General features: G+C 40.7%; 1 protein-coding gene across 7 annotated transcripts in view; it reads left to right on the forward strand.

Annotated features, from left to right (window-relative positions):
- Positions 1 to 15,286, forward strand: part of DUSP16 (dual specificity phosphatase 16) — a 69,196-nt gene that overhangs the window by 35,915 nt on the left and 17,995 nt on the right. For all 7 annotated transcript variants that reach the window (XM_074589899.1, XM_074589933.1, XM_074589888.1 and 4 more), the window contains 2 exons: positions 640 to 1,240; positions 2,416 to 2,554. In XM_074589899.1, coding sequence (XP_074446000.1) covers positions 1,010 to 1,240; positions 2,416 to 2,554 — 370 coding nt within the window. In that variant the 5' untranslated portion in view covers positions 640 to 1,009. The remainder of the gene's footprint in view (positions 1 to 639; positions 1,241 to 2,415; positions 2,555 to 15,286) is intronic.

Genomic DNA, 15,286 nt, shown 5'->3' on the forward strand with positions numbered 1-15,286 from the left:
GCTGGTGATTAATTCAAATAAAATGCTTGTGTCCTGATGTAGCATCTTGTTCTTCTGGTTTCTCTTCAACCGTGTTCTTAAAGGAGAGAGGCGGATGGAAGTTTCGTCCTTTCTTTTGTACGGTTTCAGTTCCCCGACTTGCAGTGCTGGCTTGCGAAATACTTTCCACCGTGTTAAACTTTAAAAATGTATCTTAACTAATTTTACAACTTCTTAGTAAGTGGTGAAGTGCTGAAACGCATCTAATTAGTTTTGCTGTTGAGAGGAATACCATGATTTAGGGCAGTATCTCTTAATTATATTCTAACAAATTCTCGTGAAGAGGCAGAGCTAGTGGCAACAAAAGTCTGCAATTAAGACAGGGTACGTTGCCTGAAATACAAGATAATTGTCCCGGCAGGATCGTTGGAATAGATTCAGAGACTGTAGTTGCAAATACTCTCTCTAGGTGTTTGGCAGAGAGGGGAACTTCTCAGGAGTCTATTTATTATATGGTAGATACCACTGTGCAGTTAGCCTCAAAGTTGAATGTTTTGTTCTGCAAACTTTCATGGTCTCATCTGGTTTATGGTTGTTGGTTTTGGTTTTTTTTTTTTGATTGTTTGTTTGTTTTTTTTTTTTATCTTCCCTTTCTTACAGGCTCTTAGTCCACTGCAAAGCTGATGGGTGGGAGCAAAGGTAAAGAATGATGTAATGCCGTGGCAGCCAGAAAGCGTCTTTTGTTTGAGTAGTGAAATGGCTACTCCATAGTCATCTCCCGATGAATCAGATGTGAGGGGCTGCTTTGTGGAATGAACCCTTTGTAACGGCACATCAACTGGAAGCAGGAGGAGACATTCAGCTGAAGAGTTCTTTCTGAAAATGGGTTTAACTTTTCTTTTGCCAGTCACTACCAGCATGACCTCACACACTTCTAGTACAATGGTGTGGCTAAGCCTTTGAGTACACAGCCATTACATCATCGCCGTAAATTAGAGAGGGAGGTGGTGAAAGAGGCCTTATTGTTGTCATGGCCGATGAGATGATCAGGACTCAACTCATTGTCGCCGAGAAGTTGGTGGCTTTGCTGGAGAGTGGTACAGAAAAATTGCTGCTGATTGATAGCCGCCCCTTTGTGGAATACAATACGTCCCACATCTTGGATGCCATCAACATCAACTGCTCCAAGCTCATGAAGCGGAGGCTGCAGCAGGACAAAGTTTTGATTACAGAGCTCATTCAGCATTCAGCAAAACACAAGGTAGGGGGCATTTTCCTATTATACCTTGCGTTTGTTTAAAACAGTGCCTGGAAAGCAACTTGTAATAATTTTCCCTTAGGTATTTGTGGTTTTTTTAAAAAAAAAAAAAAAAAAAAAAAAAATTGGGGGACCAAGTTTTGCTGAGCTCTTCCCTGATTTAAGAGACTATTGGTTACTGCTGAGTTTATTTTGGGGATTCTTTGTAGCCTGATCTCCCCTAAGCGACAGAGTAATGGGGAGGGATTTAGAAATTACTCAGAAAGAATGCTCTCAGGGTTCTTGTATGTCTTGCAAAGCATAGTCCCTTAAATGTATGTAATTAAGGCAGGGAACATTCTCATTCTAAACTTTGAAGGATTCTGTGGGATCTGTGGTGGCAGGGATTGCTTAGCAAGTGGTCGTAGAGTTTGCAAAGAAACTGTAGCTCTGTCAGTCCTGGCTCCTACTCGCTGTTTGAAATACTTTTCGTGTGAGTAGTTTGATGGGGTTTTGGTTGGTGTTTTGTTTGTGGGTTGTTGTTGTTTTTATTAAATAGTGTTACTTGTGAAAAGAAAATAGCTAAGCTTTTTTCAACTTCATGTGTATCTATGTGTGTTTTGTTGTGTTTTTTTTTTTTAATCCATTGGTACTTGTTTCAAATGTTTTGGTTACAAAAATAATTTATTATGTTCTTGCTTTGACATATTAAAAACTGAAGCCTTTTATTGTTATTACTTATTTATATATTTATTATTTATTATTATTATTACTACCTAGAGCACATTTTATACATAAAGTTGTATAGATGGCTATAGGCAGTTTAAGGTCTCTGTACTGCTGTACAGAAGCAGAAACTGAGGTAGGGCCTTCTTTTAAAAAGCGTAGTTTTTAAACAAACCAACCAACCTAGCTGAAGGTAAAGCATTTTACAAGTGACATAAAATTACTTAATGGTAGGAATTTGCAGTGTGTCCTTCAATTTGGAGCAAATAATCAATTTACAAACTCTGAAAGGAATTAAATTGGATCAGGCAATTAAGTGTAAAATAAAATCTGTTTTACATACATCTACGTAAGAAATCTGTATATCTGAACTGCTGCATAGCAAATATGTGGGAACCCTGATGCAGGTGATTAAGTGCTGCTTTTAGTCATCTTCCTCTTTTGTATCTCATTCTGAACTGCTTGTGTTTCAGATTGAAATTGATTGCAAGCAGGAAGTGGTGGTGTATGACCAAAGCTCGAAAGATGTGACCTCTCTGTCATCGGAGTGCTTTCTTACTGTGCTACTGGGCAAACTGGAGAAGAATTTCAGCTCTGTGTATCTGCTTTCAGGTATGATGAACCAAGAAAAAAAAAAACCAAAACGCGTGAATGAAGAGAAGAAAGAAAATGCTGTTGTTATAGTTGATGTGTACACAATTTTGCAACAGTGCTGGTATAAACTTCTGTTATAGCATAGCTTTTTCTGTAGTCCTTTATGCGTATAGTGACACTCGTAATACGTATAATGCTTAGAAATTGCATCTTGCAGGGCATATGTGACACCAGTAGTGTTGTGTAAATGGAAATTGATCAATACAGGGTTTTTTAGATGCACGTCTCCTATTTCAGGGTCAAAAGTAGTGAAGGAAATGTGCTTCCCTGGTATTCTAAATATTGTACGTGCTAGGAGGAAAATTTCTTCCTTGGTAATTACTACAATAAGAATAAGAGAAACGATCTCCCAGAGTTATGGAGATTATTTTGTATGACTTTTTAAACTTCAGCTCCTTGAGTGGTAGTACTCTATTTAGGTCTTCTCCCTCATCCCCACCTTTTTTTCTTTTTTTTTAAATCCCAGGTCAAAGCATCCACAGAAATTCAAGTCCTTATAATACAGGATTTGTTGGTGTTAACGTGTGCTTGTGTTATTTCTGTCATGGAACAGTAGACCCAGTGTTCACAAGAAGGAACGAGGAGGGGCATGAAATAGATCCAGGGCTGAAAGAAGAGGGGATGACAAATACAAGTAGGAAATCCATTGCAGTGACTTGATCAGTGATCTAATGAAGTGTATACATAGTCTCTGAAATGTTAAAACTACGGTCAGGGACTGAATAATGATGAGGAAAAGGGAAAGGGCTCCAGGGAGATGCTTCCTCTGAGCAAGAAGGTTTCACTGTGGTTTGTAGCGACTTCCGATGAAAGTGATAGGGACGTGGTTGTGTTACTGCGAGAACTTTTCCCAAGCTATTTTGAAAGTGACTACAGAGGAAATGAATAGTTTCTGCACTTGGACAGGTTCGTTTGGTGCTCGTGAGAGCTGTACTTACAGAAAGCTAAGTAGGGTTTTGCTTTACCTATGCTCAGTGCTTCCGTTTTCTTTGCTGTCTTGGAAAGAATTGCACCTGCGGGCCGCGGACTACAATATTAGATTAAGTAATCCTTCTTCCACATGAGCCACCAAGTGAATGTGTGGTGTCTAGGCACAGTAAATGCTTAATGTGAGATTGCTGAAATATGTGGTTAATACTCTCTTAAACTTAAAACTGTTATTTAAAAAATAGGCCAGTCTAGAAGCGGTTCATGCCTCTTAAGAAATCCTTTTGTTGCCTGAATACCCAGCTCTGCTCATCTGTCCTGAGATTATTTTTTTTTTAATAACCAGAAGCATATTACAGCTCCGTGCAGCAATACAGACTCTTTGCAACTTAATTTCCATGGTGGAAAGAGACACAGCTGTCTAATAACTAAGAATTAGACCTCATAGCAGGGAACAGAGTCAGGGGGGAGATCCCTAATAAGGCCAAGCAAAGGAAAGTATCTCAAAACTTCTCTTCCTTCTGTTGTCCCTCTATTGATTAGCTGAGTGAGCCGTGGCTTTGATCTTCTCTTTCCTCTACTGGACCCCATGGAGGTGGCCAGAGTGTCTCCATCCCCACGCTTGCTTGTGGCTCCTGTAGGAATGGACTGTACCACCCGGCTCCCCAGTGCATAGCCTGGACAAACACCAGTTGCATGTGTCTTAACGATACTATGAGAAATTGCTTTGTTTTGTTTTAAATTTTATTTATCTCTAGCATGTGGCAGTTGTCTGTTCAAGCTGAAAATGCAACGTAAAGCACACATGCAAGATACTTGTGCACATTAGTTAGCTGAGGTGGACTTAGCTACGTGCAGCTGGTAAGTATTAGTTTGGGTGTTAGAGGGAGAGGAAAGGAATCTAAATGTGTTAAAACCCTCCTTATATAGAAAGGAGGATTTTTAGTCTAGCATGTCAAATGTGTTTTTCTTAGCAAAGATTAGATTTGAGAATTTAATCTTATTTTTGGTTAAATAGATAGTGATGGGGATATTTATGAATGCAGAAACAACTGATGGCTTTAAAACCAGTAGTAGTGGAGTATAAGAACAAAAGGGAAACAGAAGGAAAGTGTTTACTACTATCTATTACAGGTAAGTGGTTATTTCAGCAAATATACCCAACTAAGATGAATTGGTAGTAAAGTAATTAACATCAGGTCTATTCCTTCAGCTCTCTAGCATTTCCTTCTCTTATATGAATTTGCTCTGATTTTAATCCTTACATAAGAAAATACATTTCAAAGTCCTGTTGTTTTCTTGCATCTATTAAAAAGCTAGCTACTTAATAAACACATACTCACGAGAAACCTTTTGGGATATGGGGTGAAGGAGAAGGTGCTAGATTTGGTCTTACAGAAAGTTCCTCGGAGATTATTGATATGAGGCCCTAGGAAACGAGATAAAATGTGTTGTCTCAGCAAGCTGATGACGAATGCTCATAAACGTTTATGGCCTATAATGAGACCAGGGGTCAGTGCACCATTTAAAAAGAAAAACCTTTGGACTTGAGTTTTCCCTGTGCCACTCAATCTGGCTTATTTAAAATAGTGACCTTAAATAAACATTTCGGGGTAGGAAAATATTTTTTTGTTGGGATAGAATAAGGAGCAATTAACAAATATCTGAAATTCCTGCATCTGTTCTTCCTGCCTCCCCCCATTACTGAGTACTCAGTGAGGTGTTTTTTTATTTAGGTTGTGCATACCCTGGAGGTTGTTTTTCGTTGACGTAACTAATGTAAAGACCTCAAAGGAACCCTTACCAATTAATTAAAGCTCTTGATCTAACCTCATAAAAATATTTATAATCTGGTGGGGAATGTTCTCAGGAATTTAAATATTTCTTTTGGCTCCTAATTTTTAACAGTGCACAGAACACTGAAATGTGGGTACCGAAGGTTTAATCCCAGTCCCATCACTGCACCTACTCTGCTGAGGTAAATAAGATTTAAACACAGGGATGTGACTTGCTTCCTTCTCTTCCCAGATTTGGAGAACTGGATTTACTTTTATGGAGTCTACTTTTCCTAGTTACAGTATTTTTATGATGTTTCTGCTTGCTCTGCAGAAACAGTTAAGAGAGACTACTATTTCTTGCCTGATGAATTAGCATTATTAAGGTGGTAAATGCCAAGAGTCTTGCTTACATTCTCTTCTACTATGCCAATAAAAATGGTTCAGGTTCTACTTTGCTAAAACACTTGCTCTTCCCTACTTCTCTTAACTCTGGCTTACCCCTACTCATGCAAGCACAGATGTCTTCATGATGGCTACCTTTCAAGTGCTGCCTGTGATGAAGGTGAAGCAGAGCTTTTTATTTTGTGGATTTTTTATTTTAATTTATTTTTTGTACAGAAGACTCATGCTAAACAGAAGGGTTTGGGGAAAAAAAACAGAAATGCCTACCTTTCTGTATTTCCAACCTGACATTAAAAATTGTAATAGCCTAATGCAGAAACACTGTTGGCTCTGAACTGAAACCAAAAGCAAGAATTCTTGTACTCAGGTGGATGTGGAGCAACGGTAAATATCCAAGAAGGACTAGCTGAACTTCAGAGTGCTGTAATAACAGGATCATAGAAACGGTTTCACTGAACATTTTAGAATTTTTTAGTGCTGTAAGACCAGAGTGTGTTTTGCCAGCAAACCATGAAGGACGTATTTTTCTGTCAGTCACTGAATTGGCACTCAGACTTGGTGCACTGTGGTATTCAATGCCACTGAGAACAACCGATACGGAAAACTTATGTAATGTACCAGATTGTAAAGCGTATGGGCAGAAGTGGGGTTAAATGTACTGGAAGCCTTTTGTGAGCTTCTAGAATTGGCTGTACGGTCTTATCCTCCAGTGCCTGTGTGCTGAGGTGTAGATCCGTACGTGACTGTATTCCTTTGGAGCCGTGCCTCTTGTTAAGTAGCATCCACCTGATCTGTGAATGTAATCAGGGTTCTCTGTAGAAAATGGTCTACTTTCTGTAGCTTCACGGTTGGAGACGAAGCTGCCATCCTTCGATGGATGAAGTAAAGACTGCTGGGAAAGAACGACTGCTCTCACGCTTAAGTCAGATGGGAGCTGTCTTGAAAAGGCGTCCATAAACATCTACATGCTACTTTCTACACAAGTTATCTGTATGAATCAGGGAATCACTAGTAGAGAATTACAGATTTTCTAGGTGCCCAGCGTGAAGCCCGCATCTGACTTGAGCACCGAGCGGGGGAGCTGTACGTCCCCCTCCCAAAACCGTGGTTGGACGGTGGGTACAGCCACCACGTAAAAAAGTGGTGGTGACACGTAATTGAGGCCCACGTGGTGAATTGCCTACTAATCTCCATTACCCTTCTGCCTATGAGAAGTGTCAGCAATAGTCGGATTTAATGGATTTTGCTTTCACAAGAGCTCTCTGATAAGCTTCTCCAGAGCACAAAGCTACCATAATAAGCTGAAAGACGTAAATTATTAATTTTGTATTCAATGCCAAATGCAGGTGACGTATGCAGTGGACAATGAATGAAGTCATAAGCTGAGTATGTACAGAAACAGCAAACGCAATGAGTTCAGTGAGATCGGGCAAAGATCCTGGAAACAAAATAGTGAGTGATTAGCCAGGGAATGTTGCAAAAGGTATGTTTTTGCTGGAACTTCCCAAATGATTGTTTCCCCCTGACCTGTCCCTCACCTAATCGAGTGTGTGTACAAAATGGAAGACTCTCTTGGAGGACGCAAGGAGAAGGAAACAAGGCAGGAACTCTTCTACAGTCTTGTTTATACTGGCATTTTTCTTAAAAATATTTGAAATTGGGAGTCCATTTAAAGGAATCCTAGTATAAAAATGCTGGTATCTCTAGGGTACATTTGCCATTGTGTTGTCTCTACTTGCCTGAAGCAAAGCTGGATGGAAAAAAAGCCCAGTGTTCTCTCCCCGCTTTGTCACCAGAAAAACCATGTGTTGTGGCAGAGGAGCAGGAGATCTTAAGAATATTCTTTTATAGGTAGGTAGATTAGGTATAGATAGGTCATTTCTATCTCTTGAAGTGACCAGGGCTGCAAAACTGAGCTTTTTTTTCCCTGCTTCTGCAGTCCCATTCGGCAAATAGGAGGATACCCAGCATGGCCTGAAAGGTGGCATGAGGTGGCTGTGGTTTGTGCTGTTAAATTCCTGTCTAACACCCTAGCACCTCTTAACGTTTGGATTTGGAGCACAATCATTTTTGGTTGTGGCCGACTGAAGTTCCAAGCCTTCCTTGTAAGTCTTTGCAGGGTGCCTCAAGGAGAAGAGCACGCCTTCAAATGGCAGTCATCGATTAAAATTATCGAGTTATCTGCAAGCTTAAATAATTGTAGCGAGAACGAGCTGTTAAATATCCTGCCAGCGTTTAGAGAAGGAAGGATAGTTGCACAATGATGCCGGCTTTCCTGATGCACTGGCTGGTTGATACCATTAGAAGCAAGTCTCTAAAGAAAGAGGTAAAAGTCTTGCTGAGGGAGCGCGGCATTCCCTAAGTGGTCCTGTAACCCGTGGAGGTCGGCCAGTGTTGGTGGGGAGGAGACGAGAGCCAGAGCGCAGCTTGGCTCCAAATTGCCCTCTTCAAAAGTCCCCCTCTCCATCAATTTTTAATGAGACCGTAGAAAAACTAGTACCCTCAGCTACAGCCAGTCCTCTGCGAATATCCTCCCACCCTTTGTACTTAAAATGCAGTTTGGAGTGTTCGTTTAGTGCCGTGATTGTTTTAAGCACTTGAAGAATGGGAGTGGAGTTTATTACTTTCATATGCGTGTCCACTTGCTGTCTTTTGAGAGAGAGCAAAGTTTGACTAGCGTGGAGCTCTCATAACATTTCTCAAACCCAAGAATAACTTGTTAAAGTTTGCTTTTGTTTTGGATACCTCTGGATGCTTGTGAAACTTAATGGACTGAAATCACGATGAGGGCGTCTTTTTTTTTTTTTTTTTTAAAGGCAGAAAGGGCAAGTGTGAGTGTCCTGTGTGCTCGCTTTACTTGTTGTTAGTCAAACTTTTCTATATGCCACTTGGGTGGGAAGGGGGGGCTTGACCCCATTCTCGTCCCTGTCCCCCCCCGCAAGCCTTGTTTGCTTAACCTGCTTATTAACCTTGTCTTACCAAAGGCAGAAACCCTCCAGGGCAAAGAGCTTTTCTTGCTACTGTGCTTGTAAAACACCTGGCATAACGGGGGCCACTTTCTGAATGCTGCCGTAATAAAAACCACCCCTGGCTTTCCCAAACGGTGAAACCTTGATTCCGGTGGAAGGACTCCCCGTGGTTGATGAGAGGGGATGGGAAGGGGAGGGCGGGCACGAGGATGGCAGGGTTCCTCCCCGGGCTCTCCAGCCTGAGCGTATGTAATGGAAAATGGCAAGCATCCCTGCGGAGCAGAGCTGGAATGCGTGAATTGTAATGGCCTGTGGAGGTCTGCAGCTCGTTTAAACAGAGTGGAAACATTGTAGATCCATAAAACTCGTGAGTCAGAAAGTTTACAACTTTCCTTCCTTACGGCAAAGGAAAAATCTATACTGCAGCTTTTAGATAAACATTTTAACGTTTGATGGGAATGTGACTGTGAAAGTGCTGTTAAGTCACAGCACGAAGAGCCTCTGATCTGATTTGAGGCAAAGTAAATGTTAAAGTTAGTTTTGTATATTTTGTCTTTGCTGTAGTGCTTTTTAAACTTGATTTATTTTTTTAGCATAGATTTCAGTAAGGTTGCATTAGGTGCCTAGCACTAACCAGTATTTACAGTAACAAATTCTGAATTGCTATTAGGAGAAGGAGAAAAAAAAAAAGCTAAACATGAATGTACTCCACTGCCTACCTTTGGTGAATACAGAAGCTTGGTAAGGCTTACGTAAAATTACAGGGTCTAAATACTATGTTGTAGAGGCAGTTGCAAATTTTCCTGCTTTTTTATTCTTCTTTTCCTTTAAAAAGGGATACCAATATAGCATATGTTAGTATATGGCTATCTAAAATTATGAATAATTAGTGCTTTTAATAAAGAAGCAAATTCTGGGTTTAATGAAGGTGATGGAATCGTCTGTCAAATCCACAAGCTTCAAAGTCTCCTTCTTGCAATCATTTCCTAGTACATACATGTAGGCTTTGTTTTTTGACTCCTCGCTTGGGTCTTAGACCTTTTCCACTCCCTGCTTTGAAATAATTGTGTTTGATGCTGAGTTAACGCTGACGAACTGGCAGACAATCGGGTCTTGTGGGAAAAGGAAGAAAGTTGCCTCTGGTCTGTTTTCAAGAATTCATTGAAGAAAACCCATTTCCCCCTTTGGCTTTTTCTGAATGTTCAGAATCCAAAGCAGGGGGGAAAAGGAGCAGTATCTGATTTGAATAGCACTTAAGAGAAATTCCGAAGTTTGCTGTTACCAGTGTGTGTTGTCCTTGGGCTTTTGCAGCAGATTCCATGACCTGTGGAAAACCAGACATGTTCACTGTCTCTTACATCCCCAGCAGGAGCACAAGACAGGATCTTTCTGTGCATCCCGTGTGAGGCACGCAGGGCTGCAGGGCCCGCTGGATCTACGGAGATGCTGTATAAAACACTCCATAGGTTTTTCTTAGCCGGAAATTTTAGGGAAGCCAAGTTCATAGGAGTTGCCATGTTGTCTGTCTCCCACAAAAGATGTTTAAGCTTGTTGGTCAGCTTCAATAAGGTTTGACAAAAGGAGTAATTAAATGAAAAAAATAATGGAAGTTCTTGAAAGCCCTATGGAAATGAGCACTAGTACAGCGCAGAGCCTCAAATCAGTGTCTCCCCCTGAAAAGTAGTTTCGGGCTGGGCTGAGCTGCTTGTGGATTTGGTGGTGTGACCAAGCAGTGGTGCCACATGGGCCTCAGCAACGCAAGAGGAATCCTTGAGATCTCGGGCAGCAACAGCTGCCTGAAGATCCACCATGAGATGGGCACCGGTGGCAGGTGGGATTCTTTGGTTGTGCAGCCTCTCAAATTTCCTTGGTTGAAAAACATGTTTGCTTAGTGCGAAGGTGGACGGCTGCTCGTCTGGGCTTTAGGATCAGTCTCCATTAGTTGGAGAAAGTGGCTGGGACCCTCATCTCTGTTACCAACCCTTTTTCTAGCAGAATTAGTATGTTTCCCGTGAAACTGTCTTGTCTAATTTTGATTGGTTACATCTCTGAGTGGTTAGACCCATTTGAAGGAAACTTAAAGACAGGGAGGAGGAGGAGAAATGAGCATAACATGGAACGAACATAGGAAACACCTACCATTTCCACCCCCTCCCCAGTTTTATGTCCTGTTATGGCATCATTTAACTGGAATGGTTTTATTGAGCATTGGGTAAAACCAGTAAAACCTTACAACTCTGAACAAAGCATTCAAATCAAGACCTTAGGGCTTAACTGGCCTTTCACTTGCAAACCCCCACAGTGGTTTACCAGCGGCATGGCAGCTGGTGCTCCAGGTCTGCTTCCGTATAACGTAACAGAAATGAGCTGATGTAAAGGCTTGTGGTTCTCAGTAGTTATTCCCCTGTATTAATTTAGGATTTGTCTCTGATGGTGGTTAAACTAAGTAGTCGTAAGGATCTGGATGGATTCCATTCCCTTAATGAAAGGTAGCTGTTCCCAAATCAGTAACATTTCTCTGGCTATCATTTGTTGCCACCTGAATCCCATCTTCTCTCCCTCTCCTCTTCCTGCTGCTGGCAAAGTTAGTTGGGAGTTTTATTTATATGAGGACTTAGGCAGTGAATCTATAAGAAAGAATAACATTTACTGTGGAATTTTGCTGAAACTTTTTCATCCCTTCTGGGTTTGGCCCTGTTTTGTTTCCTGAGTTGGCTGAGAAGGGAACTGAAACTTCTGATACCAAAATGCCTTTAACAATCATACTTTTTACGATCACAATCATAGTTAGGAAACGGTAGCGTCTTGATCAAAGGAAAGTCTGTAGTCACCACTTTGCAGAACCATAGCAACAGGGTAATTGAGCAGGTTACCGGATCTTGCCAGATTTCTGCTAATGGATATGGAGGCTTGTAAGCAAGAAACGCCGGCTGTGCTGAAAAGACCTAGGAGGTGTTGGGCTGTCTGCCGCACACACGAGGGCTTGGGCTGCAAAACCACTGGACAGCTTTTGGCACTGTAACGTGGTTTCGTAGAAACTGTTGTGTGTCACGGCCACGAGAAGTGAGCAGAACAAGTCAGCACTGGGATGCCGTGCGGTACTGCTGTTCGTTAAATGTGCTGCAGCCAGGGGATGCTTGCCACTCGGTTAGAACTGAAATAATTTCGCCAGCCTGTTCACTTTAACAAGCTATCTAAGCAAGAGCTGAGTTACCTTGGGGCAGCTGCAGAACTTTGCAGTCTTCTGATGTATCATCTAAAATTTTAGCAGAATTTAATTAATTGATTTTTGTCTCAGAAACATGAGGGGCAACCGGCTGACCGTTACCATTTACCACTGCTACTTTTGATATCTTTTGCTTTCAGGTTGGAAAAATATATTGGATGATAAGGTTTTGAATTACTTCTGTCTCATATTGCTTTAATTTGCTCCCATAATGATGGAAGTCATCATCCCCAAAGATTTTTTTCTGTCAAACTTGATTAGGGCCTATTACACAAGTAAGACAGACGTTGAGTACTGTTAGCTACTTGCTACTGGCCAAAGGATACAAGGACTTACATATGAGCAGTCATGACAGAAGCAACCGGGTATTTAAAACTGAAGAAGGAGATGCATTGTGCTGCTTATCCTGCTTGACCATCAAGGTTTTCAGATGTAACGAAACTATTGCATGAGTGGTGATGGAAGAGCCTTCCATTTAAATCATCAATATCAGAAAAAGTAGACTGAAAAACTTCAAAAGCCTCCGGGGAGGCATCTTCTTAAACACAAGCAAAATTTTATGGATACATGTATAATACATAAAAGTTATTCCGTTTCCCCCTTCCTCTGTCCGTAACATTCGAATAGACAAGAAGTGGTTTCATCGTGTTGAAGGTCAACAGAGCTGTTTCAGCTCAGCTTCACCATCAAGAATACAGAAAACCTGTACGGTTCATAAGCCATTTAGGGGAGAATACTTTGGAGTTATTTGTCAGTCATCTATTTCCAGGGCTCAGTTACATTTATCTAAGACTTCAGTGAAATGTTATTAACCCAGTAACTCTGTCGATGACCTGTAGATATTTTTTCCCCCACAGTTTCAACATGCCGTTCTGACTGATTTATTATTTGCAGAGGCTGCAGTAGTGGTGGGAGAAAGGGTGTTATTTAGAAACTAGCTCCAGAAGAAAAGTGTATTTCCTCTTATTAAAACAAACTGCCCAGTGCTGCCAATAGCTCTGTTCCAACTGAGGTAGGTAAGGAGATTTAAAGATGAAATTTCCCTTGATGCAAAGGTCATCCTCAAATTACAGAATTTGAAACTAAACCAGTCCCATCTTTCTTTTGAGACTCAGTTTTCTATTCTGCATTCCCGCTTGTACTCTAAATGTTTAAAGTTTGTTTTTTGAGGATGGTCTGCTTCATTTACAGCAGAAGCGTACAGGTAGTCTCAGAGCTTAAAGGCTTTTCTCTTAAGAGGCTCCTCATATAGACTGTGTGTGGACTTCAGCTTTGGGGACTCATAGGGGCCATAATCTGTGTTAGAAAAGAGAGACATGGGAAATAAATGCCTTCTTTCTACACGTCTGTAGGTGCTGTTATTTTTTTATCTATCTATCTATCTGTCTGTCTGCCTATCTATCTAAAATAAATAGGTATGTTTTTTTCAGTCAATGCAAGCAAATAATGATGAGTGCAGTTCTTTAGAACAGAAGTTAGGCTCATAATGACACAACAACTCAGCAATCGTATGCATGGATGCTGTTATTCTAGAAGAAGTTGTTAGTTTAGCAGGATGGATACAAGAATGTGTTTTGTTGGTATGGATTTTGTTTGTGGGTTTTTTTTAAAGCATTTTTCAACATAGGCTGATCTAGAACATGTTTTTCCTATTGTGAGTGCCATAAATCAAAGCCAGATTTGTTGAAAAGCTACTAACTTTTTGAAATGGTAATAGAAGATGGCAGGGGAGATAGATAGATTAATATTTGAAACAAGTCACTGATTTCATGTTATTTCAAGTCAGATCACTCATGATACTAATACCACGTTAAAATATATTCACAGGAAAGGCGGACTCACTTGAGAGCCTGTGTAAAGACAGGTAATATAATGTCAGACTTACCCGATTTGAGAGTTTTGTGCTTGTAATTCATGTTGTAAAGATGCTGAAGCAACATCTTACTAGGAAAGCACGAGTAGAATGAAGAAACATGATTTTGAAGTGATGAATGTCCCAGAGGAAGTGTTGAAGCATCTAATCTGAATCACTTCAAGCTTGCCTTGACAGAGCTGTAGAACAAAAATAAAATAAAAAATTGCTCCTTACACTTAAGATGACAGAGCGTGGGTTCCATCTCCCAAAATCTCGGATTTTTTGCATATTAACTTCTTGCTTAATTTCTTGTTGCAGTGTTCATACAGAAGTGAGGCCAGTCCCTACGTAGCTGGGAAAATTCTTTTTTTCTTGTTGTTGAACTTTGCCCATGTAGTCTTTTGCAAAGAAAGCACAGATGTAAAATCTTTCCTGTGCTTGTGCTGTTTCTTTGTCAGGAAGAAGAGTCGCTTCTTTATTTCCAGCTGTGTCAGAGAGAGGTTCCAGAAAGCAGCCAACAAACTTCCCAAGGAATAAAGAATAAGCAAATGAAACCAAAGACCAATATTTGATTACCCCTTATTCCCCCAACCTCTCAAGGAACTGCTGGGCACCATATCGCACATTAAATTTAATCTGAGAGGCATATAATGCCCATGAATTCAAGGATTGTTTCCTATAACAGAGGGGAAAACATTATGCCGCACAGAAGAAAATTTAGCAAGCGTGTGAGATAATTTTTTTTTTTTGCAAACTCCTTCTGTCGTTCCATTGATACATTGAGCAAGCAGCATCTGCGCTCCTGAACAGAGCTGTTGTAAAGCAAGGAGGAGGAAATCCAGCTAACAGGAATAGAAAATGTCAGAGCCAAACCTTTACTGTGTCTCTAGCCCAGGCCCTTCAGTTCAGGGGGTATGGCTCTGGGACGGGCAGTGCCTTGGCTTAGCATCCCTCCCGCCCGTCCCCTACAGTCCAACCTCACCCTCATGTTCTTCTGATGAGCATTGTCATAATTGTCTAAAATCACTTATCTAACAATATAGACAAGTGATTTTTTTTTTTTTTTTTTTTTTGGTAAGTGACGCAACTGAACGGGAATTGCTGTTCATAAACCTTTTGTTCTGAAAACTGCTTGCTGGCCGTTTTGTTTATCAGATAAAACGGGCTGTTACAGACATGGCCATTACCTTGGTTTTTTTCTACATCTACTAAAGATACAGATTTTAAAATCCAAAGAATAGGCATAATTCAAGCAATGGTAACACAAGCCTTGACAAAACAGTACGTTATCTTATTCCTGAATAATTTTATTTCACGTCTTCAAACTGTAATAATAGCAAACATAGCATTTGGCAGATCTAGCACATTAATACTTCACTTCCTTGATGATAAAAAGGTGCCTTGTTCTGAACAGATAATAATTATTCTTTCTTCACTTAAAATTCCACTTGTCTCTGTGCTTTAACGTGAGAAAATAGCTGGGGACTTTCACTATGGTTTGCGCCTTTCACCTTTACTGGTTGGCTGTTCGTG

This window comes from Larus michahellis, chromosome 1 (genome assembly GCF_964199755.1).
Source record: "Larus michahellis chromosome 1, bLarMic1.1, whole genome shotgun sequence".
NCBI lineage: Eukaryota > Metazoa > Chordata > Aves > Charadriiformes > Laridae > Larus > Larus michahellis.